Genomic DNA, 27,266 nt, shown 5'->3' on the forward strand with positions numbered 1-27,266 from the left:
CATACACCCCAACTCTACACTGTCCTTTTTTAAGATGAGGCAACCAGTATTCCAGGTGCATAGCGGCAGTATGGTACTGGCAGTTTTATTTTCACTCTTATTCCTAATGATCCTTGGCATGGAATATAGCTCTCTCTCTCTCTCTCTCTCTCTCTCTCTCACACACACACACACACACACACACACACACACACTGCAAACAGCAGGCTGAGCACCTGCAGACATTTCTGCGGCTTGGAGATCAGGTGCTTGGGAAAGCCTCTGCCTCTCCTCTGCCTTTCCCCCTTTTTGTGGCTGCTCTCAATGGTGCAGAAGCAAGGGCAGTGAAAGCAGTTGGCAGCCCCAAGCTCCACAGGGCTCTCCTTGGTTTGGGAGCAGAGGCAATGGGTGACCTGTGCAACGCCCAAATTCAGCACCCCTCCGCCTCCTCAACATAGTTGCAGTGTCCCCAACGGTGCTCTGCGCCCATCGCAACTGAACTGGTCCCGCTCCCCTAAACCTGCCTCTGGCAGAGGCTGCACGTCTTCCAACACACACAGACCCCGCCCTCCTTTGGAGGCAAAACTGGTGTGTTCAAGACCCTCCTGGTGACTTGCATGGAAGAATTTGGCTTGAGATTTTCAAATCTTGTGGAGTTCTTGATTCATGGATAGGAGGGCTATTGACATCTACGTGCCACGATGGCTCTGCCCTGCCTCCACAGTTGGAGGCAGGAATGCTTCTGAATGCCAGTTGCTGGAAATTACAGGAGGGGACAGAGGGCTGCTGTGATTGAATCCTGCTTGCTGGTTTACCAATAGATGCACCTGGTTGTCCACTGTGAGAGCTGGATGCCAGACTGCATGGGCCCCTTTGGCCTGAACAAGCAGGGCTCTTCTTGTGTCCTTGGCCTGTTCCACTTGCAGTTCAAGGCACCCATTTCCTCTGTACTCCCTGAACTCTGTAGCACCCTTGTTACACAAGCCAGGCACGTTACCCAGACCTTGAAACAATTTGCACCTCTAAATAGCTACTTGGGACCAGTGCTCTTTGTGTTGGAGTGCTGTGCACCAAAGGTGAGAGTGACATGGGCTTGTAGGTGTCTCTCACCCCCCAGCCTAATTCCTCTTGGAAAGCTTTGATGCCAGAAAAGATACTTTCTGTAACTACCAAGGAGTTAATTGTCAGCTTCAAGCAGTGGAGTTCTAGCCCACATTGCATCCTGCTTTTATGAAGGTTTCCAAAGACAATTAAAAGCCCTTCTCCTTTCCCCACTAGCCCACACACACACACACACACACACACACACACACGGATTATACCTCTTTTTGGCTGTGAACCGAGGTTCATTGCCTAACACCATCAAGCAGCGGGCTCCAGTAGCATCATGTTTTGATTGGTGTGAGCTGTCTCTGCTTAGGTCTCCTGGATGAGATCTGTGCCTTGGCCATTAGCATGAAGGTCCTTAAAGCAAACTCTCAGTCTGCATGTGCAAAGAGGTGATCTCATGACAAAAAGAGACTGTGGGAATTGCACTTTGTTCATGTTCATTTCTTCCTTGTTTGCACCATGCACACACTTTGAAACAGGTATTACTTTGTTTGCACTCTATGGGCTGGAAGAGATAGTGCTTTGCTTACACCCTTGTAGGACAGGGAGGGAAGAGGAGACTCCTGGCAAGGTTGAAAGAGAAAGTGGTAGTCTCTGAGGTCTGGGTTGGCTGGCTGCAGATTCAACCGCTGTACTTGGGGCCCGTCTGCCTAGACTCGTGCTCAGTTGCTCATCTGCAAAATGGCAACAATGGGGGCCTATTTCCCCTCTAGGTTTGTTAGGTGGGCAGGCGTAATTAACGTCTTTGCAAATAAGGAGCATGAAGAAGAAGAAGAGGAGGAGGAGGAGGAGTTTGGGTTTGATATCCCGCTTTATCACTACCGGAAGGAGTCTCAAAGCGGCTAACATTCTCCTTTCCCTTCCTCCCCCACAACAAACACTCCGTGAGGTGAGTGAGGCTGAGAGACTTCAGAGAAGTGTGACTAGCCCAAGGTCACCCAGCAGCTGCATGTGGAGGAGCGGAGACACAAACCCCGTTCATCAGATTACCAGTCCACCACTCTCTTTTTTTCTTTCTTTCTTTGCATCCTGACTGCATTTTATTAAAGGATGTATTTTATCATTTTGGATCTCTCACCTGCAGGCATTTCTAAAGCATGCCTCAGGAAATGTGAACTTAGAAAGCAAAGGAACCCCCTATATTGAGAATGCCAGAAAACCAAAAAGTTTTGTGAATGAACTTAGAGTCAGTTCTGTATTTCAATATATTTAATCATTTGAAATACACATTATCTTTAGGACCCACATCCAGACCCCAAACACATACTGCTCTTAACCACTACACCACACTGGCCCTCTGCTAGCAACAGGAACTGCTTGAGTGGGGCAGCTCCTGGGATTATGCATTGGCTGAGGCAGGAATGTTGAGTCTTGGAAGTCTCCTGCAACTCCACCTCCCATTCCCTGAGTAATCTTTCTCCTGGCTCCTGCATTATTGCCACTCTCTACTGGGGAATCCTGGTGTCCTCTGCTTCCCTAGTTCCACACCCATCTTTTTTCTATTATAAGTGCCTTGCACAATGGGTGCAGAAGCCAGAGCTCTTGGGAGGAAGCGTAGGGCTGTGTGTGTGTGTGTGTGCGCGCGCGCATCTTCACAGTCCATGAAATGCTCTGCTCACTTTTGCCAACACTGTTGTTACGGAATTGAAATGAAGGAAACTGGCAAAGGAGTTGATTTTAGATTATTGTTAAAGCTAGGTAACTTCCCTGAGCTGTCAAGTTGAAAGGATATATTTATGCATAATATTTGTAACATTTAACAGCTTGAAAGATGTGCCCCCCCCCCCCCGTAATTTCCACAACACTGTCTGTTGGAAAAACGCCCCCAGGAAGGGTGCCACTCTCTGGCTGGAAATTGCCCTCAGTCCAGAGAGATGGGTAATAAGCGACCCCTCCATCCTGCGAGTAGCACACTCGTCTTCTGGTATCCCATCACAGAAGAAAGAAACAGTCAGCAGTCTACACACTACTTTATTTACAGACTGTACATGCAGCTCTCATCCAACATGTCTGCTCTCCTGAGCAGCAAGCACAGAAGTACGACTCAACACCCGCTTCACTCAGAAGCGAAAGTAACTCTCCAGTTACATGAGAACAAGCAGAGACTTCCTGTCTCACGCTCACAGACATCACATGATGTCAACAACCATTGTGCTGCTCCCCGCAGCTGGTGAGATACAAAAATCCCAACACTGTCAAGGTGTCTGTTGCAGGAGAGTAGCAACATTTTGAGGAAGCAGGTGGACTGAGGGGAGCTTGAAAGAGGGTCAAGGTAGCAAGTAGCACTCTTTTGTGGGGCAGAGGGAGAAATGAGGGAATGGCATAATGTAACTTTGTCCAAACTGACACTGCCCAGAGCTTTTGGGACTATGACAAGCTTGATTGGGAGTCAGTTTTACTTTCTCTGCTGGATTTTGGATTTTGCTGTGGCATTTTTGACTGTCCTGTGTTTCAGCTGAACCCTTCCCCCCCCCCCCCAATAAATTTTTATTATTTTCTTTACACATTCTTTCTTTCAATACATTAATCAACATATAAACATTTTTGCTCTGCCGAACTTATGACTTCCCTCCCTCCCTTCAGTTGGTATCCCTTATCAAATCCATTTGCGTATTTTATCTTTTCACATCTTCTATCATCTACATTGTAGGAGTTACTTCAGTCCTGCTAGTGTCTTTAGATTTATACAGCTGTCCTTTAAATATACAATAAATTTACTCCAATTTTCCTGGAATCTCTGATCGTCCTGATCCCGAATCCTTCCGGTCAGTTTGGCTAACTCCGCATAGTCTGTCATCTTCGCCTGCCACTCCGCAATGGTAGGAACTTCTTGTGATTTCCAATTTTGGGCCAACAAAGTCCTTGCAGCAGCTGTGGCATACATGAATAATCTTTGATCTTTTATCTTACAGGTAATCTCCTTTCCCCTCAAGCCAAGTAGAAAAGCCTCTGGCTTTTGGGGGAAGGTATATTTTACTATCTTCTTAAGTTCATTATAAATCGACTCCCAAAATGGCTTCACTTTATCACACGTCCACCACATATGGTAATATTCTCCATCCACTCAGCTGAACCCTTTCGGGGGGTTGGAATAAACTTTTTATTCTGCTTTGCCCAGAGAACTATACAATGGGACAATTCACAGATATCTAAGTATGTACACTAAACTAATAATAAACTGCCCTGCTTACTGAACTGTTCCTTTTTTGGGGGGGAGGTGCCCCCTGACACTCACCCGTCCATCTTCAGTTTCACTTCTGCCTCCTAGACTGAAGACTGTTCTCTGCGGGTGGTGTCCCTGGAGAAGCTGAACCCCTGGCTTGGCTGTGCTGGCAGCCGCCTTGGGCAGTGGGGATGCCAGGATTTGCTTTGCATTTGAGGGCGTGTTTGTGATGACTTGTCCTCCTCGTGGAGGCATCTGGGTACTTATGGGCAATCTTGCTATACTTGGTGCGGTATGTCCTCACTGAAACGTTTGCAGGTACAAACTGCTTCCTTTCCAATCAGTGCCTGTCCCATAACGTCCTGCTGAAATCCTGCAACATTGCATACCACAAATGTTCCTATTTGCTTATTTGTTTGTTTTGTCCCACTTTTGTTGAGCTATAACACAAGAGATGCCCCTCCAGGTGTCAAAAATATGGGAACTTTGGGAGAACTTTGTCCAGAACAAATCCACCACTAATGAGCTATTACTATTGCAGAAGGCACCTGACAGTTTGTGTGTGTGTGTGTGTGTGTGTGTGTGTGTGTGTGTGTGTCCGTCCCTGGTTTGGAGAGGCCCCAAAGTGTTTTTGGGGGAGTTTCATGTATTCAAAGCACATCTTGCAAGTCTTGACAGAGGAAGGGCCACAGCTCCGGGGGTAGAGCACCTGCTTTGCAGACAGAATTTCTCTGGTTCAATCCCCAATGGCCTCATCTTGAGGTAGGGCTGGGGTCACCCCCTTCCTGAGACACTGGAGAGCCACGGCTGCTGGAGGTGCACGTACTGTGTCTTGGTGGGCAAAATGTATCGACAGCAGCCTCCTGAGAGACGCTGGCCTTTTTGTGTGCAAACAACGGGGGGGTTTTCCCTCCCTCCCTCAGGGATGTTGGACGGGGGATCTGCCCAGCAAGACACTGTGTTGAGAACTGGGCGAGATGCTTGGCCCAGGAAGGGACTCAGATAAGAGTGCAGATGAGCCAAGCAGCTATTGTTGCTCTCCCGCTGTGGGCTGCGTTTGCTTTGCAGCTGGGTGGTGGGTGGTGGGGTCTCCAAAGCCAGCCTTGCTGAGCTATCCCCACAAACTGTCCCTGGAGCTCGAGGAGGAGGTAGGGAGGCTGAAACAATTCATTGCACTTCCCTCCTTCTTTCCTGCCTTCCTTCCAAGGGAACCTTAAAGGCCAAGAAATTTATTGCTGCGACTCCAGCTCACTCTGCCAGATGCCTGAATTGAAATCTTAGTTGGGGGAAACGGTATGGTGGGAGCGGAATGGCAAGGAGATGCAATAATTAGTCAGTGACACTTCCGCTTGAGGCGCCACGGAAGATGGCTGACAATACCATCGCTCCAGCTCCCACGAGGTAATTAGAGGCTGAGATGGGAGTAATCAGCCTCCCAAATTCTTCCTGGTGTAAGGGAAGATGCAGTCTCATCCGCGGATGCCCAATAAACTACCCCCAAGTTCGTAAAGAAGGAGGGGGTGGGGGCACTGGATGGAAAGCCCCCAAGGGAGTTTGGTGCGAGCGCACCAAGTTCCATTTCTTAAGATGAAAAATTGGATTTAAGTTTTCGGGTCTCCTGGATGCTGTCCCCGCGAGCGCACCAAGTTCCATTTCTTAAGATGAAAAATTGGATTTAAATTTTGGACATGCTTCAAGTGAGGAGGGGGGAATTAATCTGCCAATTAAGCCAGCCACTGAGGTGCCAAGAGTGATGGAGAGGAAGAAAGAATAACATCTAAGAATAACATCTAAGAATAACATCTAAGTTGGTATGTTGGAACGGAATGGAAAAGGAGGGGGGGTAAAGCCTTTTTTACTATGATTTATTACAATACCTGACAAATCCCCTCCCCCCAAGAACTGTTTACATTATTTACAGCAAGTGAGATTGGAAAATATAAACTGTGTGGAAATAACAATACTATATAATTAAAGCTTTTGTTTGTTGAATTGCTTGGAAGAAGATAAAAGACCCTCCAAATATTGATATTAGAAAGAAGCAGGATCTTGTTAGCCGCTGGAGAGACTTAAAAAAACTTTGGACGGATTATGAGAAGGGTGATGAGATGCATTATTTAAAATGATCCGCCATTATGGGATAAGACTGAGCTGCAGAGATAAATAGTCATAGGGGGAGGTGAGCTCTTAATTTGTTATTATATCTGCACTTTAAGTCGGATTTGGCAAATCTCCCCTGGAAAGGCTAATGTTTGATGCAACCGGTCTGGGAAAATTAATGAGCAAATGCCTAGATTTGATTTCATCGGAACTGAGAGAAGATGGCGTCTGCCAGCAGCGAAATGACTTTTGGGTTGATTTGGCATAAACACCAGCGTGTGAGGAGATACTGTAACAATAGGAGAGTCAAGTACACAAAATTCACACAGAAACACATCATTGCTTACTTCATCTCGCCTATGGAAACAACTCAGAGGCCATGAAAGAAGGAAGTTTAACAACAGGAAGATTTAAAGGAACTATTGGAAACTCAAGACACCAGAGATATGAGATGATCAGAGCCGCCCCCCCCCCCAACTTGAAGTATGGGAAGTCCCAATAAAAATTTATAATTTGGCAGAATATTTCGACTATATGATATGTATTTGTATAATTTGGAATCTTTAATGTGATTTGATTGGATTGTTAAAATGGAAAATTTGATTAAAAATTATTTTAAAAAAGAATTAGTGACAATTAAGGCTTAAATATATGTTAAACTGGCACACATTTAACCTTTTACAGTAGCAGGTTGGTGATAATTGACCTACAAACCACTGAAGGACACTTTGCATTTGCCCCGTGGAGTTATGGCAGGGCTGGCTCCAGGTTTAAGTGGGGCCCATGTGTTTGCTGGTGGGTGGCCTTCTCCATTGGTGGCCCAGGTGGGCTTACCTGGCTGTGGGGACCAGCCTTCTGAGCACCTCTGGTTCTTAGGTACTTTTAAAAGATCCCAGAATGATGTTAGGTCAGGTGCTGTGCACATTTTTTTTTAAAAGTGGCTGTATGTAGCCACAAGGCAGCCATCAGTGTGTCTGGCTGGGGGCAGGGGGGAATTACAGGGTGCATGGTAGGCAGGCATCCTCAGTAGGTCTTGCTGAAGTCCTGGGGCCCTGCCTATAAAGTGAGAAAAGAGTCCTTACATCAGATGCATAGCCCTGTTGCCTCTCGTTTAACTGATCTGTAACACCTAGCAGGACCTGGAAAGGGCCCTAGCTCAGTGGCAGAACATCTGCTCTGCATGCTGAAGGTCATGCCACACTTGTCAAAGCCCTGGAATATCCAAATGACTCAGACCATTGACACCAAATGCCCCGGAGTTCCTTCTCCTGCTTAGGAAACAAGCTAGGAAGTGGCTTGAACATGAGTGGAGAACTCCGGTCAGATTCTCCTGAAGAAGCAGGTACGTAGCTTGGGGCCCTGGACCCATTGCTGTCACTTGAAGCTAAGGTGGCCTTGGTGGTGTGGAGTACCTTCCATCAGCTTTGGCTGGTGGCCAGCTATGTCCTTATCTGGACAGGGAAAGCCTAACTTCTGTCGTCTATGCATAGTTCAGCCTCTGAAGATGGTTTGGAAACTTAAGCTAGTGCAGAGTTTGGTGACCAGGTTGCGCTCACTGGGACAAGACAATTTGAGCGTGTTACACTGAGGGTGACCCAATGGCACTGGCTGCCAGTTAGTCTCTAAGCCTGATTCAAAGTGCTGGTTTCGGCCTCTACAGCCTGAATGGCTCAGGACTGCAGTACCTCAAGGACTGCCTCTCCCCATATGAACTAACCTGGACCCCAAGATCATCCTCTGAGGCCCTTCTCCATGTGCCTCCTCCTTGAGAGGTCCAGAAGGTGGCAACATGAGAAGGGGCCTTTTCTGCAGTGGCTCCCCATTTGTGGGATGCTCTCCCCAGGGAGGCTCACCTGGCACCTGCATTATATATCTTTAGGGGTCAGCTGAAAATGTGTTTCTTCAGCCAGGCATTCTATGTCCTTTTAAATGTGTTTGTAGGGGGAAGGCTATTGGTTTATTTTTTTGGTTTTTTAAATGTATTTTGTGTTCTCATTTTGTACTTTTATGTTGTGAATTGCCAAGAGATTTTTGGATGAAGGATGATATACAAATGCTATTATTATCATCATCATCATCATCATCTCAACTATTAATCCTCTTTGGAGGAAGCTTCTCAGCTATTTTCTTTTCCTCCTTCTCCTCCTCCTCGTCCCAGGTGGGTGACCAGATGAAGCTGCTGCAGAACTGCTGGAGTGAGCTGCTGGTCTTTGACCACATTTTCCGCCAAGTGCATTATGGGAAGGAGCACAGCATCCTGCTGGTGACAGGCCAGGAGGTAAAAGCACTAGTGTTTGCAGGTTCCACAATGGCCATTTTCAGAAATACTGCCGCAAAATGTTGTAGCATGAAGTGCCACTGCTGCGGCTCAGGATTCTGGCCACTTCCTTTCCTTTCCCCATGCCCACCCCCCTTGTCTCATCTCCCCCACCCCCAAAGGTTGGTCAGCCTTCTTTGCCCACTGGGCTTCTGTTTTTTGGGGGGAGTGTGTGTAGGCGTTCCCTCTACATTCTTCCGCCCAAAATCCCACCACCACCACCAAGCATGGGTGGGACAGTTTTGGCTACATAAACAACAGCACACATGGAGAGCTGTTATTGCTGTGGGTATATAAGAACGATGATTTGCCAGGAATGTACAAAGTGTAAGAGGGCACAGGTCCCCTGCCCCACGGGAGAGGGAGATAGAGGCCGGAGTAAACATGGGGGTGGGGGAAGAGAATCTGCAAGTACTCCATTGCACATATTTAGACTTTGGGTTGCAGTTCTCTGCACACTTACTTGGGAGGAAGCCCTATGGGATGCTAAGGGACATCACTTGTGAGTCAGCCTGCATTGGATTCCTGGCTAGTTAGACTTTGGTCGTTATTGCTTATCCTTCTGTGTAAAGCCAGCACCCAGATATAACCATATTTATTGTAATTTAGTCAACAACTCAGTCCATTAACTGCTTTAAAGCCTTAACAGCTGATTGCTCAAAAGTCTTTCTGATGGAGGTTGTCCCCCACCACCCAGCTCTTGAACCTCCTTGTTCCCCTGACAAGATGGTACTTCTTGGGGGTCCTGAGCCCTGCCCACCTCCCCTTTCTTCCAGGTGGACATGTCGACCGTTGCCATGCAGGCGGGATCCATCCTGAACAACTTGGTGCTGAGAGCGCAGGAACTGGTGCTTCACTTCCATTCTCTCCAGGTGGACAGACAGGAGTTTGTCTGCTTGAAGTTCCTCATCCTCTTCAGCCTTGGTAAGTGCCAAGGGGTGTGGATGGGGCAGCGAGACACCCGGGAAGAGCAAACAGGGGCTGCCATGGAGAGCTTTGTGCTTCAGCCCCCCCACCCTGAGATCTCAACCACATGAGGTGTTTGGAGGAGACTTGCTTGGCTTATAGGTTTGTCTGCCTGGCGGGTGGGGCTGGAAGCAGAGCCCCCATTGTCTTTGCCTTCTCCCTGCTGCCAGAAGGATGTGATAAGAGCCTGGCTGCTGGACCAGGTCCATCTATTCCAGCCTCTTGTTCTCATAGTGGCTAACCAGCCTCCCAGGCAAGCAGGACATAAGCAACGAGCCCCCCCACTTGTGGCTTCCAGCAGCTGGTAATCTGGAACATTGCTGGACAGCCCTTTCCAAAACATGGATGTTGGTGGTCTCCTTGAGCATGTTGTTGAGAGCTGAGGGGGTGAGGGGCAGTTCCTGTTCATCTGTGTTTGTGTCCAGAGGAATTCAAGGACAGCCTCGGATGTGGTCAGCCACACTGGAGATTGAAGGAGATTCCAGCCCTGCCTATTGCCCAGAGGAACTGTGCACAACATCTGACCTTGACACAATATATGCAGGGAAATGTGGGAGTGCAGTCTGCAGAGGAGCCAGGTTTGGCTTGTCTGGTACCTGCTTCTGATCCCCGCCCCCAAAGACCCCTTCTTTCTGCTCAGAAGTTGATTTGCACCAGTTCAGGCAGCCTTGCCTCCTCCCCTCCTGCGCATGGCAGTGGAGCAGGGCCGTCTGTGTGGGTATGAGCGACACCTCGCCCCCCACAACCTCTCCTACAAATAGTTGCACCAGCAGTGGTTGAGGGTGGTATTGGCTGCATCTGCTAGGCCTGCAAGATTGCACACCAGCTCTGGGGCGGCAGGGGTCAAGCAGTGACCTTTTCTGCACTGGGAAGCTGCTTTGTTAGTGCTGAAGTCTCAGGCTCTTGGTCTGTCCGGCCCAGCGTTGTCTACACTGACTGGCAGCAGCTGCTGCTCTTTGGGGTCTCAGGCTTGTGCTTTTATCCCAGCCTCTACCCATAGAATGCCATTTGGCAACTGAACCCAGCAACTGAAATGCAGAGCTTCTGCCTGTTCTGTGGAAGTGCTCAGCGCTGCAGTTCTCTGAGGAAAATGACACCAGCAGCAGTATCCTTCCTGACGTTTGCCAAAACTGTTGTCCAGGCTCCTTTGAGAAAAAAGGTTCAGAAAAGTTTCCTCCTTTTGGCAAATGCTGTGTTTGCCCATTTCATGCCTAAAACCTGCCCAGGATTCTGTACTTGAATTGTGCAACCTGAATGCAAATCAAGCCTCTTTATTTTGCATAAATTGAGCCGTGAGGCTGGATGAGGCCAGTGGCCCAACTAGTCCAGCCTCCTGTTCCCTCATTGGCCAGCCAGGTGCTCCTGTGGAAAACCCACAAGCAGGGCTTGAGCACATGAACACTCTTCCCTCCTGCCAGAGCTATAGCTAGGTGATCTTGCGCCCCCTAGCCATGGACAAATTAGCTCTTCTTTCCACCTCTCCCCCCCCCCCCAAATTCAATTCACTCTCTATTCTTATGAGGCAATAATCAATATTTATATTTATGGACATATTTTTAGCCAATTTTGAGGCCCCTCCCATCACCTGCACCCCTGGCGGGGGGCCACCTCACTACCCCCTAGCTATGGACCTGCCTCCCATCAGCCAGTTATGACCCAGCTGCAGAGTGGCACAGCTGTGAAACGGTTTCATGGTACATTCTGTACGGCATCCCTCTAGGGACGCTTCCTGTAGTGGTCAAGAGACTAGGGTATGGAAGTCAGAACCGCTAGCTAAAGGTTGCAACTTGAGCAATAATGGAAATGAAGAACTGGTATAGACACACACAGCTCTTCTAGCTCCTTGATCTTGAACTCAAAGCACGAGCTCCATAAACAGACAAAAGAACGTTGCAGGTTTGGCTGCTTCAGATTTAGCATACTCAAAAGATTCTGAATACCACCAATTCCCTGCCTTGTCCCTTAGCCACATGGTGCAAAGCAACAGGAACTGCAGCCGTCCCCATTCCCAAAGAGAACAAGGTTTCAAGCTCGGGAACTGAGCAAAGGCAGTGGAAGCGGAGCATAACCATTGTGACTAATCATCATCATCATCATTTATTATTTATACCCCGCCCATCTGGCTGGGCTTCCCCAGCCACTCTGGGCGGCTTCCAACAAAATATTAAAATACAGTAATGCATCAAACATTAAAAGCTTCCCTAAACAGGGCTGCCTTCAGATGTCTTCTAAAAGTCTGGTAGTTGTTGTTCTCTTTGACACCTGGTGGGAGGGCGTCCCACAGGGTGGGTGCCACTACCAAGAAGGCCCTCTGCCTGGTTCCCTGTAACTTGGCTTCTCACAGTGAGGGAACCGCCAGAAGGCCCTTGGCGCTGGACCTCAGTGTCTGGGCAGAACGATGGGGGTGGAGACGCTCCTTCAGATATCCTGAACCGAGGCCATTTAGGGCTTTAAAGGTCAGCACCAACACTTTCAATTGTGCTTGGAAACATACTGGGAGCCAATCTAGGTCTTTCAGGACTGGTGTTATGTGGTCTCGGCGGCCGCTCCCAGTCTCCAGTCTGGCTGCTGCATTCTAGATTAGTTGTAGTTTCTGGGTCACTTTCAAAGGTAGCCCCACATAGAGCGCATTGCAGTAGTCCAAGCGGGAGATAACCTTTGTAGTAGCTTTTGTACTAGCCTTTGATAGCCCTCTCCTCCTCCTCCACGAATCTGTCAAATCCTCTTCTAAAGCCATCTAAGTTGGTGGCCATCACTGCCTCCTAGGGGAGAGCGTTCCATAGTTTAATCATGCACTGTATGAAGAAGGGCTTCCTTTCCTTCCGGAAGAATTCTGGGTCAAATGATCTTCTTCAGAGCATATAAGACAAGCTCTTCACTTGGGTCAGGCCAAAGGGGGCCCTTCGAGTCCAGAACCCTGGTCTCAAAGATGCCCCAATGGGCAGCCCATAGGCAGGACCTGAGTGCCAGTGCACTCTCTTCTCCTGTGGGTTTTCAGCAACTGGTGTTTCTCTTTGGCTTTGCGGCAAAGGACCCCCGCCCCCCCCCCCCGCCTCCATGATGCCTTCCCTTCCCTTTTTGCGCATTGCGTTAAAACATCCACCTGCCGGTGTGGAAGCTTTTCTCCTTCACCGAAGAAAATCAGGAACAAAAGGTTGCCCTCTGCCCATGCCCCGTGCCCAACTTCCCTCTCTGAGCGTGGTGCCAATTATGCTGCAAGCCATGTGCCCTCTGCAGGCTCGGCTGTACGGGAGCTGCCACCTCCTCGCTTATATATGCCGGCTGTATTTGCCCTGAAGAAAAGAATGTCTCTCTCTCTTTCTCCCTCCAGCTGCACTTGGCATCTGTGTGTGTGTGCGCGCCCGTGCGAGAGGGGGAGGAAAGGGCGCCATTTGAGTCTAAATAGATTTTTCTCATGAGCAGGTAAAAGAGGTTTAATTAAAATTAGGGCTCCTCTGAACAGCAATATTTATGAGGGGCGGCACAGGTTAGCTTTGTTCTCCAGAAGGGCTTAATAGAAGCTTAATGGATCAACACCCCCCCTCCACATGTGCCGGCCTGACTTCCATTCTCCAGCCAGCCACTCGAGGGGATGCAAAGTGTTATGTACAGTGGACGCTCGGGTTGCGAACATGATCCGTGCGGGAGGCACGTCCGCAACCCGCAGCGGCACGTCTGCACACGCACGGATTGCGATTCATTTTTTTAAAAAAATAATTTTTATTAACTGGCCAATTACATCAAATTAAATCACATCACATAAATTCCAAATTACAAAGCCAAATTTTTAAATTTTGTTGGGGGAACCCATACTTCAAGATCCAAAGGGGGATTCAAATCATCTTCTTATTACTGCGTTAATGTCCAAATCAGTCCCAATCAGTCCAGACAAAGTTCATAATTCTATCCAGTCTTATCTTGGTGTTTCCACATCACATCTTGTTCATGTAATTTCTCTTTTTCTTTTACGATCTCTTCTGTTAGTCTCCTTAAGCCGATAAGCAAATATAATAATCCTGTGTGAATTTCCCGTTCTTCCAACGGATTGCGATTCATGCGCGACTGCATTCCGGTGCTTCCAGGTTTCGGTCGCCTGCAACCCCAAAAAACACAACCTGAAGCGTCTGTAACCCGAGGTATGACTGTAGAGTGGTACCTCTGGTTGCGAACGGGATCCGTTCCGGAGCCCCGTTTGCAACATGAGCAGAATGCAACCTGCGTCTGCGTGTCTGCACACGCGTGGGTCGCAATTCGCCGCTTCTGCGCATGCACGTGATGTCATTTTGAGTGTCTATGCAGGCATGAGCGGCGAAACCCGGAAGTAACCCGTTCTGGTACTTCCGGGTTTCGGCGGTCCGCAACCCCAAAAAACACAACCTGAAGCGTCTGTAATCCGAGGTATGACTGTATTAAGATTAGCTGCAGTTCTCACTCAGGGCCACCAATATGCAAATGAAGGACTGAGAACTGTCGCTCACTGACTGGTTAGCTAGTTGGGAGTTGTTACTGTTACAAGTTACTTAGTATAATATAAAGCAGCCAGCTAGGCTGCAGTCACTCTGACTCCAGGAGCAGTTCTAACTGCTGTAATAGAGAGCTGTGAATCTAACAGAGCTGTGTCCTTCATCCATCTTCCCCACTATTTAACATGGAGCAAGAGCGGCTTTTGTGCGCCTGCATTCCCTTAAGCGATTGCAATTTATCTGACGCCTCCAGCAGACAAAAGCGGCACTGAATGCAAAGAACTCTTAAGGGCATAGAAATGGTCCCGGCAGCTCTGCCTGTGTGTGAGGCGGCTTTTGTCGCAGGACGGAGTCTTTGCGGCCGCTCTCTCTCAGTGGAGTGCGTCAATGTTATTTGGACAACATTCTTTATGCCTTACAGGAATGAAAAGATTATTCAAATATTCAATTAAATCGTGAATAGGGTTTCTTCTCCAAACCAGGTGAGTTGATCAAGACGAACCCTCTATTTTTGTGCCACCTCAAAGTGTGTGTGTTTGGGGGGGGGGGGATGGTAGGGAAGAGAAGGCTTTAGCAGCGTAACTTCTAGGGTGTGTGAGTGTGAGGACTGCGTGTCCCCCCCTCTTTCTCCTGAAAATGAAAATCACAATACAGTGGTACCTCTGGTTGCAAATGGGATCCGTTCCGAAGCCCCGTTCACAACCTGAGCAAAATACAACCTGTGTCTGCGCGTGCGCAGGTCGCCACGTCTGTGTATGCGCGTGATGTCATTTTGAGTGCGCATGCGCGAGCGGCAAAACACGGAAGTAACCCATTCCGTTATTTCCTGGTCGCCGCGGTACGTATCCTGAAAGAACGTAACCTGAACCGAATGTAACAAGAGGTATGACTGTAATGTTATGCAGATGAAGAGATTCCATAATTGCGTGCCTGATTATCCCAGCAGTGACTCAGAAATGAAAGGGGGCAGTCAGCACTTCAACTGCTAAGCACAAGGCCCAGGTCAGGGGAATGTCAAAAGAGCCCTGAGGCAGGATGGGACCAGTGGCCCTCCCCGCCCTGCGTTCTGTTCTCGCAGTGGCCAGTGAGATGCCCATTATGGGAAACCCACAAGCAGGGCCCAAGCGCCAGAGAGTGCCCTCTCTCCTCCTGCTCTTTCCAGCTGGTTCTCCACCTGTGGGTCCCCAGATGTCGTTGGACTACAACCTTTTGGGAAGGCCTTGTTGGCCTTTAGTTGGGCTGGATCCAGAACTTGGCACGGCTGAGAGAAGCATGTCCTGAGTGTTTTTATAGGGATGGGAGCCATGCAGTTCTCTAACTGCCATCAGCCGTGGGCAGCCTGGTCAGGGACTATGGGAGCAGTGTGTCCAGCAATGTTTGGAGGGCACCAGGCCTTCCAGAACTGCTTTACAGAGGACACAAGGGCAGGTCCCTGCCCCAAGGACCCTACAGCCTAAAATTCTACCCAGGTGGGATGCAGCAGGAAGCAATATGTTGTTGTTGTTTTCAGTTACAGGTGGTTAGGCTCGGTTGTATCCCCTGGGAACTGTGTGCAAGCCTTAGGGTGAGGTGCCACTGAAGCCAGGCTGTCCACAGTTGTCTGCAAGACCCCTGGGGGAAGGAGATGTCTCTTGAGACATTGGCGGACACTTGAGGGCCTTTTGACAGCAAATCTGGGCCCTGAAGGAGGGCTGCCACTCATGGTGCCCCCATCTCCAATATTGTTGCTGGATGCCTTGAGAGTCTACAAAATGAAAGCTTGCCACTGTCAGGAGTTCAGCCTACACTCGAGTAGGACCCTGGCAGAGACACATGCCTGACTGGCATGTTCTCCCCCTCCTGGTCTTTTGTTCGGGAGCTTCATAAGCTTTCTTCAGCCCGAACATCACAGCGACCGATGCCAGCCGACATTGGCACACTTAGGGATCCGCAGAGTCTTCGCAGCATTGCGTAACAGACCTCAGCAACTCAGCATTTTGGCTAATCTACAGTGGTACCTCGGGTTAAGTACTTAATTTGTTCTGGAGGTCCGTTCTTAACCTGGAACTGTTCTTAACCTGAAGCACCACTTTAGCTAATGGGGCCTCCTGCTGCCGCCGCGCTGCCAGAGCACGATTTCTGTTCTCATCCTGAAGCAAAGTTCTTAACCCGAGGTACTAATTCTGGGTTAGCGGAGTATGCAACCTGAAGCGTATGTAACCCGAGGTACCACTGTACTTTATTTACATACAGTATAAACACACACGGAGCACTGCAACATGGCTCCCTCCCTCTCTAGCATCAGACAGCAAAGAGGAAAAGAACAAAGGACAATAGTCCCACTTCATGGAACACAGTGACACAAACACCCTGCCGCCGTCACTTCCCACTCTGTGGAGTCAAAACATATACCGTCATGTGATAAACAATCCCATGACTGAAATCATAGATCAGGAATTCTAACAGCCACTTCTCCAGAGAAGGTTCTAGGAAGGGATCTCGAGGAAAAGCAGATTTGCAAAAAGGCTCCTGGGGGAGGGCAATAGCTCAGTGGAAGAGCTTCCGCTTTGTGTGCAGGAGGTCCTGGGTTCAATCCTCAGCAGCATCTCCAGGTAGGTAGGCCTGGGAGGGGGCTAAATATCTCCTGCTGTGGAGAGCCATGGCTGCCAGTACGTGTAGACAGTACTGATCCTTTTTTTTAAGAATCCCCCCATGCTTTATTAATTTTAAAAACATAACATTACAAAACAAATACAAAACAAAACAAGATGCATCAAGCCACAAAGGGCAATCCAGTAATTAATACTCCCTACACCATACGTACACACCGAAAAAGAAAAGATTAAGTTCATCCATCGCTAATTCTAACGTAACTTCCGGTCCCCCCACTGTGGTTCCTAAATTTCATTGCGCTGCGCACTTAACTTTTTCTCTCCTAAGTTCTTCTGTTATTTTAATTCTGTAATGATTTCTTAATTCATGCTGAAATCAATCCAGGCCTGCCAAAGAATTTATGTTATTACAATGTTTGTTTAAATATTCTCTGTAGATATTCCACTCTTTATTAAATACTTGATCTGTATGGTCTCAGAATCTTGCTAGTTCTGCATATTCTAGCATTTTATTTTGCCAGTCTAATTTTGAGGGAATAGAATCTCCTTTCCATACTTTAGCAATTAGAATCCTAGCTGCTGTTACCGCATACATAAAGATTTTCCTTACCTGTTTAGGGATTTCATTGCTCATTATGTCTAGCAAGAAGGCTTCGGGCCTCTTTGGGAAGGAACATTTAAACAATTTTTTAAGTTCATTGTAGATTGTTTCCCAAAATTCCCTGATTTTTTTGCCGTTCCACCACACGTGGATCATGGTGCCTTCCGCCTCCTTGCATCTCCAACAGATGTTTGATCTAGATTTATACATTTTGGCCAGTTTTACAGGTGTTAAGTACCATCTGTAGAGCATCTTCATGAAATTCTCTTTCAAATCGTAGCACGCTGTGAATTTTAGGTCCTCCTTCCACAACCTCTCCCATGATTCCATCTGGATGTTGTGCCCAAAATCTCTGGCCCATTGTACCATGACAGATTTTACTTCTTCCTCCCTGACCTCCCAGTCAAGGAGGCACCTGTACATGTTAGAGAGTGTTTGTGTGTGTGTGTTTATTAAACAGTATTAATAGTAATTATTATTATTTGTACCCCACCCTCCCTGGCCAGAGCAGGGCTCAGGGCAGCTAACACCAGTAAAATTACAATAAAAACATAATGGCGGGGGGGGGGGCGACCAATTTAAAATGCAGGTTAAAATGCAATTTAAAATGCAGCCTCATTTTAAAAGTAGCCCATAGATCAAAACCGTAAGGGGAGGGAAACGTAAGGGTCAGACTGAGACCAAACCAAAGGCCAGACAAAACAACTCTGTCTTGCAGACCCTACGGAAAGATGTCAAGTCCCGCAGGGCCCTAGTTTATTGTGACAGAGCGTTCCCCCAAGTCGGGGCCAATACTGAAAAGGCCCTGGCCCTAGTTGAGACCAATCTAACCACCTTGCGACTTGGGACCTCCAAAATGTTGTCATTTGTGGACCTTAAGGTCCTCCATGGTGCATACCAGGAGAGGCGGTCCCGTAGGTACGTGGAAATCTTGAAATTTCTGTGGAAAAGCCTTTCTGTTTGTCCTTTTGGAATGTTTCATTTAACTGAAAATACTGCAACCAATCAATCAAATGTGTCTGAATTGCTTCAAATTTCTTATTTTCTTTAGCTTATTTTCTTTTTCTTCCAATAAGTCTTTATAAGTTGCCCAATTACTTCTCTCATGCTGTTTTTTTAAACTGAGAACGCTTCTGCCGGGGACAGCCACCATGGCGTTTTTGGTTCTAGTAAGTCCTTATATTTGGCCCGCACCATGTAAAGCAATTTCCTGATCACGTGGTTCAAAAACCCTTTGTGGACCTTCTCATATCCCAGATGGGCATGCCAGCCGTATCTGTTATTGAATCCTTCTAGATCCAGCAAGTCGGTGTTTTTTAATGTTAGCCATTCCCAAATCCAGGCGAGACAAACTGCATCGTGATACAATTTCAGATCTGAAATAGACAGTACTGATCTAGGTGGGTGGGTGAGTGAAGCAGCTTCCTCCATCCCTATTTAAACCAGCCCTTTCTTCAGAACCCTGAGGACTGAAATCTCACTATTGTTTTTAAGGGAAATCCTGTAGTTTTGCAGGAGAGCACCTGCTTCACCTGCAGGAGGTCCCAGGTTCAATCCCAGGTTCAGTGAGTGGCATCTCCATGCAGTGCTTGGAATGTGCTTTGCCTGAGGCTCTGGAGTGCTGCTGTCCTTCAGTGCCAGCAAACTCCAGCTTCGTTGGAGTTCTCTTGTTTTGAGAGAGGGAGAAAAACGTTCTCTTTCCTTTGTGCCTTCCATCATTTTATACACTTCTGCCACGCTGCCTCTTACTCACCTTTTCTCCAAATCTAAAAGTCCTCAGTGCTGCAGCCTCCATCTGTTGCTCCATCCTCCCCTTGGTCATTCTGACGGCCATTTTCTGAACCTTTTCTAATGTGTGGGAATGTTCAGGGATGCAGGAGAGGATATATTGTCTGATAATAGCCTTTCCAACATGTGTTAACAAGTTCACAATTTAGCAGAGTAACATTCTCCCTTTTAACTTGCAGCGGATGCATTTGCTCAGGCTTGCTAAACCCTCTATAATAACTGTTCTGGTATTTTCCCCTTATTCCCTCATAAAAGATAAGACACGACACAATCTTCTATAAAAGTATAAAGAGAGTTTACTCACATATCATTCTGTTCACAATAGGATTCCAGAAGGCAGACTTAGCTTAGAAAAGTAACATATACCTGGAAACTATCTCATAAGAAGACAGTCCCTTTGTCATCTCTTGGCTGGAAGCCAAGAGGGCATCTTTGGCTAAAGCAAATGTTGCTTCTTCGATGCATGTAGTCAAAAGGAGAGAGATGGCTGCCCTGCCCTGTGCTTTTGTCATTACCTGCTCAGGTGAGGCCACACCCACCTCTAGTCACATGCAAAGGAAGTCTGTCCCAGCCCAGAAGGAAACAGGAAGTTTACCTGCTGGCTGAACAAACATTCCTCCCTATGTGTAAACATGTTCACTCTAGGAATGTTGTACTTGACTGCTTTTGTGTTTCACATCCCACACAATGCCCTCCCCCCCCCCCCAATGGGAAAAGTGCTTATAAACACATACATACAAAAAAACCCCAAACAGATTTATTTCTTTAAAAAGATCAGCGGCCACAAGAGCAACTAGAATGGTTATATCCACTGATCTGACACATAAAGACACCTGCACTTAAGTTATTTCGGGGGGAGACCCTTATATCAACTTATATGCCAAATGATCTTACTCCTTCACAACAAATCAGGTTTGGATGGTCTTTCAGAATTAAGGGCAGAATCTTAATGTTTAAGGGTATCAGAATACAGTGTCCAGAGGTCCAACATTTTTGAAACAATGACCATTTTCTTCATGGTTTCAGCCAACCCACAATGGAGGAGCTACAAGTACAACTCCATCTCCTCAGACAAACAGCATCGGAATACAGTGGTACCTTGGGTTACATACGCTTCAGGTTACAGACTCCGCTAACCCAGAAATAGTACCTCGGGTTAATAACTTTGCTTCAGGCTGAGAACAGAAATCGTGCTCTGGCGGCGCGGCGACAGCAGGAGGCCCCATTAGCTAAAGTGGTGCTTCAGGTTAAGAACAGTTTCAGGTTAAGAGCGGACCTCCGGAACGAATTAGGTACTTAACCCGAGGTACCACTGTATTCCTTTTGGTAGATTTATAAATCTCTTCATAGGTTTCTTCATCCATTTCTATTGTTGTCACAGTCTCCTCAACATCACCCAAAATCTTATTTAAGTGCTGGTAACAAGCAAATAATCTGCCTCGAAGTTTTCGGTCATTTCTCATTTTTACATCAATTCGTTCATCAAGACTAAGCTTGATGAGATCCAAGGGCTCTTCTACAGTATTTGTGGTTTGTTGCTGCTCCACCTCGTCCGCCATTTTTTCAAAGCCCCTCCAATACTCTTTTGGAGGTGAGGCCAGAATTCTGTGGTTCTAGGCTGAGTGTTGGAAGTGAGAGGGAGGGAGGAGAGATATTGGCGACACCCCCAGAAGGCCCGCTGTGTCTTCCCAGTTAGCCTTGAAAAGGCCCTATCTCATCTCCCCCTTGTGAGTGTGGCAAGAATAGGAGGAACAGGTGGCCGCCCACCATTGAGCTAAAGCCCCCTCCCACTGCTGTTGCTTGGCCCCTGCCCTCCCCCAGTGGCCCCCCTGCTCGCCCCACAGATGAAGTCAGGCCCAAGGAAGGAAGTTTGCATTGGTAGCTTTTGCCGAGTTTTCAAGAGCAGTGTGCATAGAGCAGGCACATTTTCAGGCAGGTGGGCGACAGCTTAAGAGGGATGTGCTTATCACTGCACCTTCACACCCGTCTCTCTCATCCTCCTACCCCTTGTTCTTTGGCTGAGCTGCTTGAGGCACCTTGGATCATGGTTTCCATGTCAGCTGAGCCCTCTTTTCACCTGGGAAGGCCAAACAGATTAAGCCCCAATCCCTCCAGCTGGTGTTTAGAGAGGAACACAACAGAGTGGCTTTGAAGTGAACGTTTGTTTAGAGAACATCAGAAAATAAGAAGAAGATCGCTTGTCAGATATGGTTTATTTATCTTGCATAACCTTTACCAGCCTGATGCTCATCTGCAAAGCATAAGGCTGGCAAGGTCAGACCCTGTTCATCCAGGCAGATGGCCAGATGAAGCTTATGAAGGTAGGAAGAGCCATTAGCTGGATCATGCCAATGTGCTATCTAGTCCTGTTCTATCCTCTGGCTGACTAGATGCTTGTGGGAAACCAGCAAGCAGGATCCTTGCACAAGAGCAGATCTCCCCTCCTGTGGTTTCCTGCATCTGGTATTCAGAAGCGTCACTGCCTCTGACCATGGAGGCAGAGCGCAGTAATTGTGGCTCGTCTCCTCCTCCTCCATGGATTTGTCCAAACCTCCATCAAGGCTCTCCAAATTGGTGGCCATCATTGCCTGCTGTGGGAGGGAGTTCCATAGTTTAATGTTGCGCTGCTTGAAGAACTACTTCTTTTTCTCTGTCCTGAATCTTCCAACATTCAGCCTCATTGGATGCCCACAAGTTCTGGCGTCATCATGTGAGAGGGAGGGGGAAAACTCCGCTTTCTCCACACCACATGCAATTGTTTATGCTTCCGTCAGGTCGCCTCCGGTCCCCTTTTCTCTACACTGAAAAGCCCCGACCGCTGCAGGCTCTCCTCACAGGGGAGCCTCTCCATCAACCTCAGCCATTTTGCAGATATCAGCCGATGGCTTGTGCGAGCTTTGCAAGCGACACCTTCCATGTTTGGGGCCTGTGTGCCCAGGAGGAAGTCCTTCCATTTTTTAAAAAAAATAATATTTATTAAAGTTTCAAAAAAATACAAAAATAAAGAAAAAGAAAAACAGAAAATACAAAATACAGAAAAAGTAGAAACAATTAAAAAAAAATCCATCTTTCCATGTCTTGTCTTTCATTTACTTGTTTCCTTGACCTCCTCACACCTCCCTTTTTTGTATTCTAGTTCAATTGATTATTTCAGCAAATCCTTTCCATTCTTGTTTTTATCTTACTAATTTATCTTAATATATTGTAACTTTACATTCTGACCTGTTAACAATCCATTCTTCCTTAACCCTATATAGCATTACTGCAAAAACCACATTACATCATTCCAACATCCTTTTAGCATTCCTTAATTTCACAGTGTTTCTGTAGATAGTCTTTAAATTTCTTCCAATCTTCTTCTACTGACTCTTCTCCCTGGTCTCCGATTCTGCCAGTCATTTCCGCCAGTTCCATATAGTCCATCACCTTCATCTGCCATTCTTCCCGGGTGGGTAGATCTTGTGTCTTCCAATACTTCGCTATAAGTATTCTTGCTGCTGTTGTTGCATAAGGAGGAAGTCCTTCCATTCAAGAGAGGTTACCCCATTCAATGCATCCTCCCCTTATTTCCCCTCCCCCTCCCCCCTGCTGCAGATGTGAAATTCGTGGAGAATTCAAGTGTGGTGAAGGAAGCCCAGGAAAAGGCCAACACAGCCCTGATGGAGTACACCCTATGCAACTACCCACACGCCACAGACAAGTTCCGCCAGCTTCTGATGCAGCTGGCCGACGTCCGGTCCCTGAGCATGCAAGCGGAGGAGTACCTGTACCACAAGCACCTGAGCGGGGACGTGCCCTGCAACAGCCTCCTGATTCAAATGCTCCACGCCAAGCGGACTTGAGAGCGCAAAGCAAGGCTCTCTGTCCCCCCTTCGTCTGGGGAAGAGACTCACGGCAGCAGAGGTGCAAGGGTGGTGGCAGATAGGTCAGGCCCCGGGATTGGGGGGGTGTAGGGTGACAGGGAAGGGTGAATGTCTTGTCATCCCCTCCCCACAGGCGACCTCTCCCAGTTCTGACTTTCATACAGGCCATAGAGAAGCTCCAGGTCGCCTGGTTTCCCCACCAGGCAGCTGCGGGTGCAAACCCCAACCCTTGCCTGCATTTTGGTGTGATTCCTCCTGAGTTCCAGGCTCTCGCTCTCTATAAGCCATGGGACTAAGCTGTGTGGGGACTACCCTTGGAGGCTGTTTAGGGGATGCTTTGGGTGGGGGTTGGCTTTCCTAACTGGGCGGGAGAGGAGTCTTCTCCCAGGGTGTGTGAGAGAGGAGGCATCTGCCCGAGCTCCCCACCTGCTCTCCAGGCATGGTCCTCTAGCTAGATGGCTGGGAAAAGATGGAGAGAAAAAGGCCCAGTACAGCTACCCATTGGAAGGCCCCCGCACCCCGTCTGTCCCTCTGCAGGTAGTGGCCAGGTTGGCCATAAGGATGATTTCTGTGGCCCATGGGCCACCATGAGAGTGAGTTTGTTGTGCCTCAGATACACTGAAACCACTCTCCCCCTTGGGGCTTCATTTTGGGAGACCTTTCTCCGAGGCCTTGCAGCTATGAGTTGAGCAAGTCCGGTGCTCCTTTTATAGTTTGCGTTGGTTATCTGTTAGTTGCATTCTCATATATATTTCCCTGTGGGTTTTGATTACACTTTGCAGCATTTTCCGCTCCACCTATAATGTTTGGACTACTTTTGTGTGTCTCTTCTGGTTTGAAAGAGTTGGAGAAGACAGTTTGGAAGTGCCAGGCTCTGCCTGTATGTGTTTTTTTCCTTCTGAAATAAAAAGTGCTCTTAAGTGTCTCCCTTCTCAACATTTTACTCAGAAGGTCCTTCTGATCATTGGTTAGTGGTGAACTATCTTACCAAATAAGACATTCCAATAAAGTTTTCAATTCAGTTATAGCTCTGTGTGTGCGTGTTTTCTTTTCCTCCCCTCCTCAAAAAAATCTGCATCTTTGGTTGGGTACCATTCAGGGCGGTAGGCAGAAAGGCACTCTGCACCTGATCAGAGACTCTGCTCAATTTATCACTACATTACAGGTTCAGGGCTGAGTCCTGCCATGAGAGCATGATATGGGTGGTCAACACCTTGGGTGCAAGAAGTTTCCAGCAGCAGGGCCACATCCCTGTCTCTGCACATTTCTCTCCCTCTCTGAAGGGCATCTTTTTGCAGCAGATCGTAGGCAGGCTATTTACAGACCTCCCATGGCTGAAGCTGTTCAAATAGTGTCCTCACAAGTGAGCCTGGGAATAGCAGCAGTTTGGGGGAGTTTGCAATTCTTATGCATGGACAGTTGGCCGGCTCTGTACGGAAAGGCAGGGGCACACACGCATGCACACGCATGCACACACACACACACCACCCTCCCCATAATCCTCAGCTAAAGACTCATTAGTCTCCTGCACTAATTGGCTTCAGTGGGCAAATGCTGGCCTTCTGCAATGGCATTTGTCTGGGCACCAGAATTAAAATACGAGCCACCATTTTTCCTTTTCCCCCAAATAATCTTTATTAGTTTTTCAATTAGATACTCCACATACACATATTGTATTAGATTTTACATTTATACTTGCTCTTCAGAGCCCAGGTTTGGAAACAGCAGCAATTACCAACAGTAGAAGAATGGCGACAGAAGGTAATGGAATATGCAGAAATAGCCAAACTAACAGGGGAAAATCGACAACAGGGCGAGGAAACATTTCAAAAAGAATGGCGGAAATTTATCTTGTGTACAGGAAAGATAAGATGAAATAGTAAAACCAGTAGAATTGGAAACAGACCTCATAACAGGAAAGATTAAGAACATTGATGGATAATGAAAATAAGAAGAAGGGAAATGTATAAGGAAACTACCGTATTTTTCGCACCATAACACTCATTTTTTCCTCCTAGAAAATAAGGGGAAATGTCTGTGTGTGTTATGGAGCGAATGCCTATGGATGGCGGGGGGATCTGCTGCAGTCGTGAGCAGAGGATCCATGGTTCCCCTTCCTTCCCTCCTCCGTGGTTCGCTTTGAAACAGCAAAGCGGGAGAAGAGCCGCTGAGTGAGGAGGAGAGAGAGACAGAGAGCCTGCTTGCTTTAAAGGAGCAAAGCGGGAAAGGAGAGGAGAGGAGCCGCTTACATGAGTGTAAGCGGCTCCTGTCCGGTTGGCTCCTTTAAAGCAAGCAGGCTCTCTGTCCCTCTCTCCTCCCCACTCGCTAAATAACAGCAAAGATTTTTCAAGCAGGCTCTCTGTCTCTCTCTCCTCCCCACTCGCTAAATAGCAGCAAAGATTTTTCAAGCAGGCTCTCTGTCTCTCTCTCCTCCCCACTCGCTAAATAGCAGCAAAGATTTTTCAAGCAGGCTCTCTCTCCTCCCCACTCGCTAAATTGCAGCAAAGTTTTTCACAAGCAGGCTCTCTGTCTCTCTCTCCTCCACACTCGCTAAATAGCAGCAAAGATTTTCAAGCAGGCTCTCTGTCTCTCTCTCCTCCCCACTCACTAAATAGCAGCAAAGGTTTTTCAAGCAGGCTCTCTGTCTCTCTCTCCTCCACACTCGCTAAATAGCAGCAAAGTTTTTTCAAGCAGGCTCTCTCTCCTCCACACTTGCTAAATAACAGCAAAGATTTTTCAAGCAAGCTCTCTGTCTCTCTCTCCTCCCCACTTGCTAAATAGCAGCAAAGATTTTTCAAGCAGGTTCTCTGTCTCTCTCTCCTCCCCACTCGCTAAATAGCAGCAAAGATTTTTCAAGCAGGCTCTCTCTCCTCCCCACTCGCTAAATAGCAGCAATGCTTTTTCAAGCAGGCTCTCTGTCTCTCTCTCTCCTCCCCACTCGCTAAATTGCAGCAAAGTTTTTCACAAGCAGGCTCTCTGCCTCTCTCTCCTCCCCACTCACTAAATAGCAGCAAAGTTTTTTCAAGCAGGCTCTATGTCTCTCTCTCCTCCCCACTCGCTAAATAGCAGCAAAGTTTTTTCAAGCAGGCTCTCTGTCTCTCTCTCCTCCCCACTCCTCTTATAAGAGCCTTCTCCTCTTATACCCCTCTTCTGCATTATTAACAGCATCCTTCTCCACCCACCCCACACGTGTCCCTTGTCCCTTGAGTGCTTTTCCTTCCCTCCCCACTTAAAACATGGTTACAAAGCACAGATCCACACTGATCCTCAGGATTTTTGCACTGGGTCACCCCAAATTCACCATCAGATCACATAGCATGTCCATGGCTACAGCTTGCACCAAAAAAATCATGCACCCACTGTTGCCTGGGGCCGCAGTGGTGCAAAAACGTGGTTACAAAGCACGGATCCACATGGATCCTCAGGATTTTTGCATTGGGCTACCCCAAACTCACCGTCAGATCACATGTCTGTGGCCACAGCATGAACCACAAAAATCATACATCCACTGTTTCGTTTAGAATATTTTTTTTCTTGTTTTCCTCCTCTAAAAACTATGTGCGTGTTATGGTTGGGAGTGTGTTATAGAGCGAAAAATATGGTAATATAACTAACAGTAGTGGTAAATGAATACAGACAGACAACAAGAATTGTATAAACACAAGGATTTAATCTGCAAGTATTTGGTTCTTTGCTTGCAACTCTCTGAGTTCAGCAAAGCCAAACAGGATCTATTGTCTTGATACACCTGTATAGGACATTTCACAGAAGCTCTGATGTGCTGAAGCAGTTGCACCAACCATTCACAATCCATGAGTGAAAATGACAGGGCATTGAGTTCTGCTTCACAGCAACTTAGGTTTACTGTTGTCTGCTTTTTGCACAACCAGTCAAACAGACAATGGTTGTACATGTAGCATACTCCAGAAGTGCTTGTACCATCTGTGGTATCACTTCCAAAGCAAGCATCTGCAAAGATTTCAAGACCTGCAGTCTTCTGACTAGTGAACCTCAGTCTGTAGTGCAAAGTCCCTTTCAAATAGCGGGCTATGCGCTTCAGAGCTTTCCAATCCTGAACAGTAGGATTGTTGGCATGTCTGCTAAGCAGGTTAGTGCTTACAGCTATGTCAGGTCTTGAACATCTAGCAATGAAATTCAGCTTGCCTAGAATGCATCTGTACAGTGTGGTGTCAGAAAATGCTTCAGCAGTACTATCTACCTGGTAACCTGTCACCATTGGTGTGTCTGCTGGGTTTGCATCAACCAAATTCAGCCTGGTCAATACATCAGCAATTTTCTGTGTCTGGTGTACCAGAAAATTACCT

At 47.5% G+C, this 27,266-nt stretch overlaps 2 protein-coding genes and 1 long non-coding RNA gene across 3 annotated transcripts in view; 1 reads left to right on the plus strand and 2 right to left on the minus strand.

The window, feature by feature from the left end:
* LOC310835948 (steroidogenic factor 1-like) overlaps positions 1-22,934 on the plus strand; it is a gene marked incomplete at its 5' end in the record, with an annotated part of 59,600 nt that extends 36,666 nt beyond the window's left edge. The window contains 3 exons of the mRNA XM_083720912.1: positions 8,511-8,630; positions 9,446-9,593; positions 22,673-22,934. Coding sequence (XP_083577038.1) covers positions 8,511-8,630; positions 9,446-9,593; positions 22,673-22,920 — 516 coding nt within the window. The 3' untranslated portion in view covers positions 22,921-22,934. The remainder of the gene's footprint in view (positions 1-8,510; positions 8,631-9,445; positions 9,594-22,672) is intronic.
* The window catches only part of LOC310835984, a 948,096-nt gene that overhangs the window by 646,941 nt on the left and 273,889 nt on the right, over positions 1-27,266 (minus strand). The gene's annotated exons all lie outside the window — the stretch shown is intronic.
* LOC310835980 (U6 snRNA-associated Sm-like protein LSm3) lies at positions 20,146-20,642 on the minus strand (the record flags this gene model as incomplete). The annotated part of the gene is made up of 2 exons (XM_083720951.1): positions 20,392-20,642; positions 20,146-20,163 (listed from the first exon to the last, which is right to left on the minus strand). Exons 1-2 carry the CDS (start codon positions 20,635-20,637, stop codon positions 20,146-20,148), a joined length of 264 nt encoding a protein of 87 aa, XP_083577077.1. The 5' UTR covers positions 20,638-20,642.

This window comes from Podarcis gaigeae (assembly GCF_964106915.1).
Source record: "Podarcis gaigeae genome assembly, chromosome: W".
Lineage (NCBI taxonomy): Eukaryota > Metazoa > Chordata > Lepidosauria > Squamata > Lacertidae > Podarcis > Podarcis gaigeae.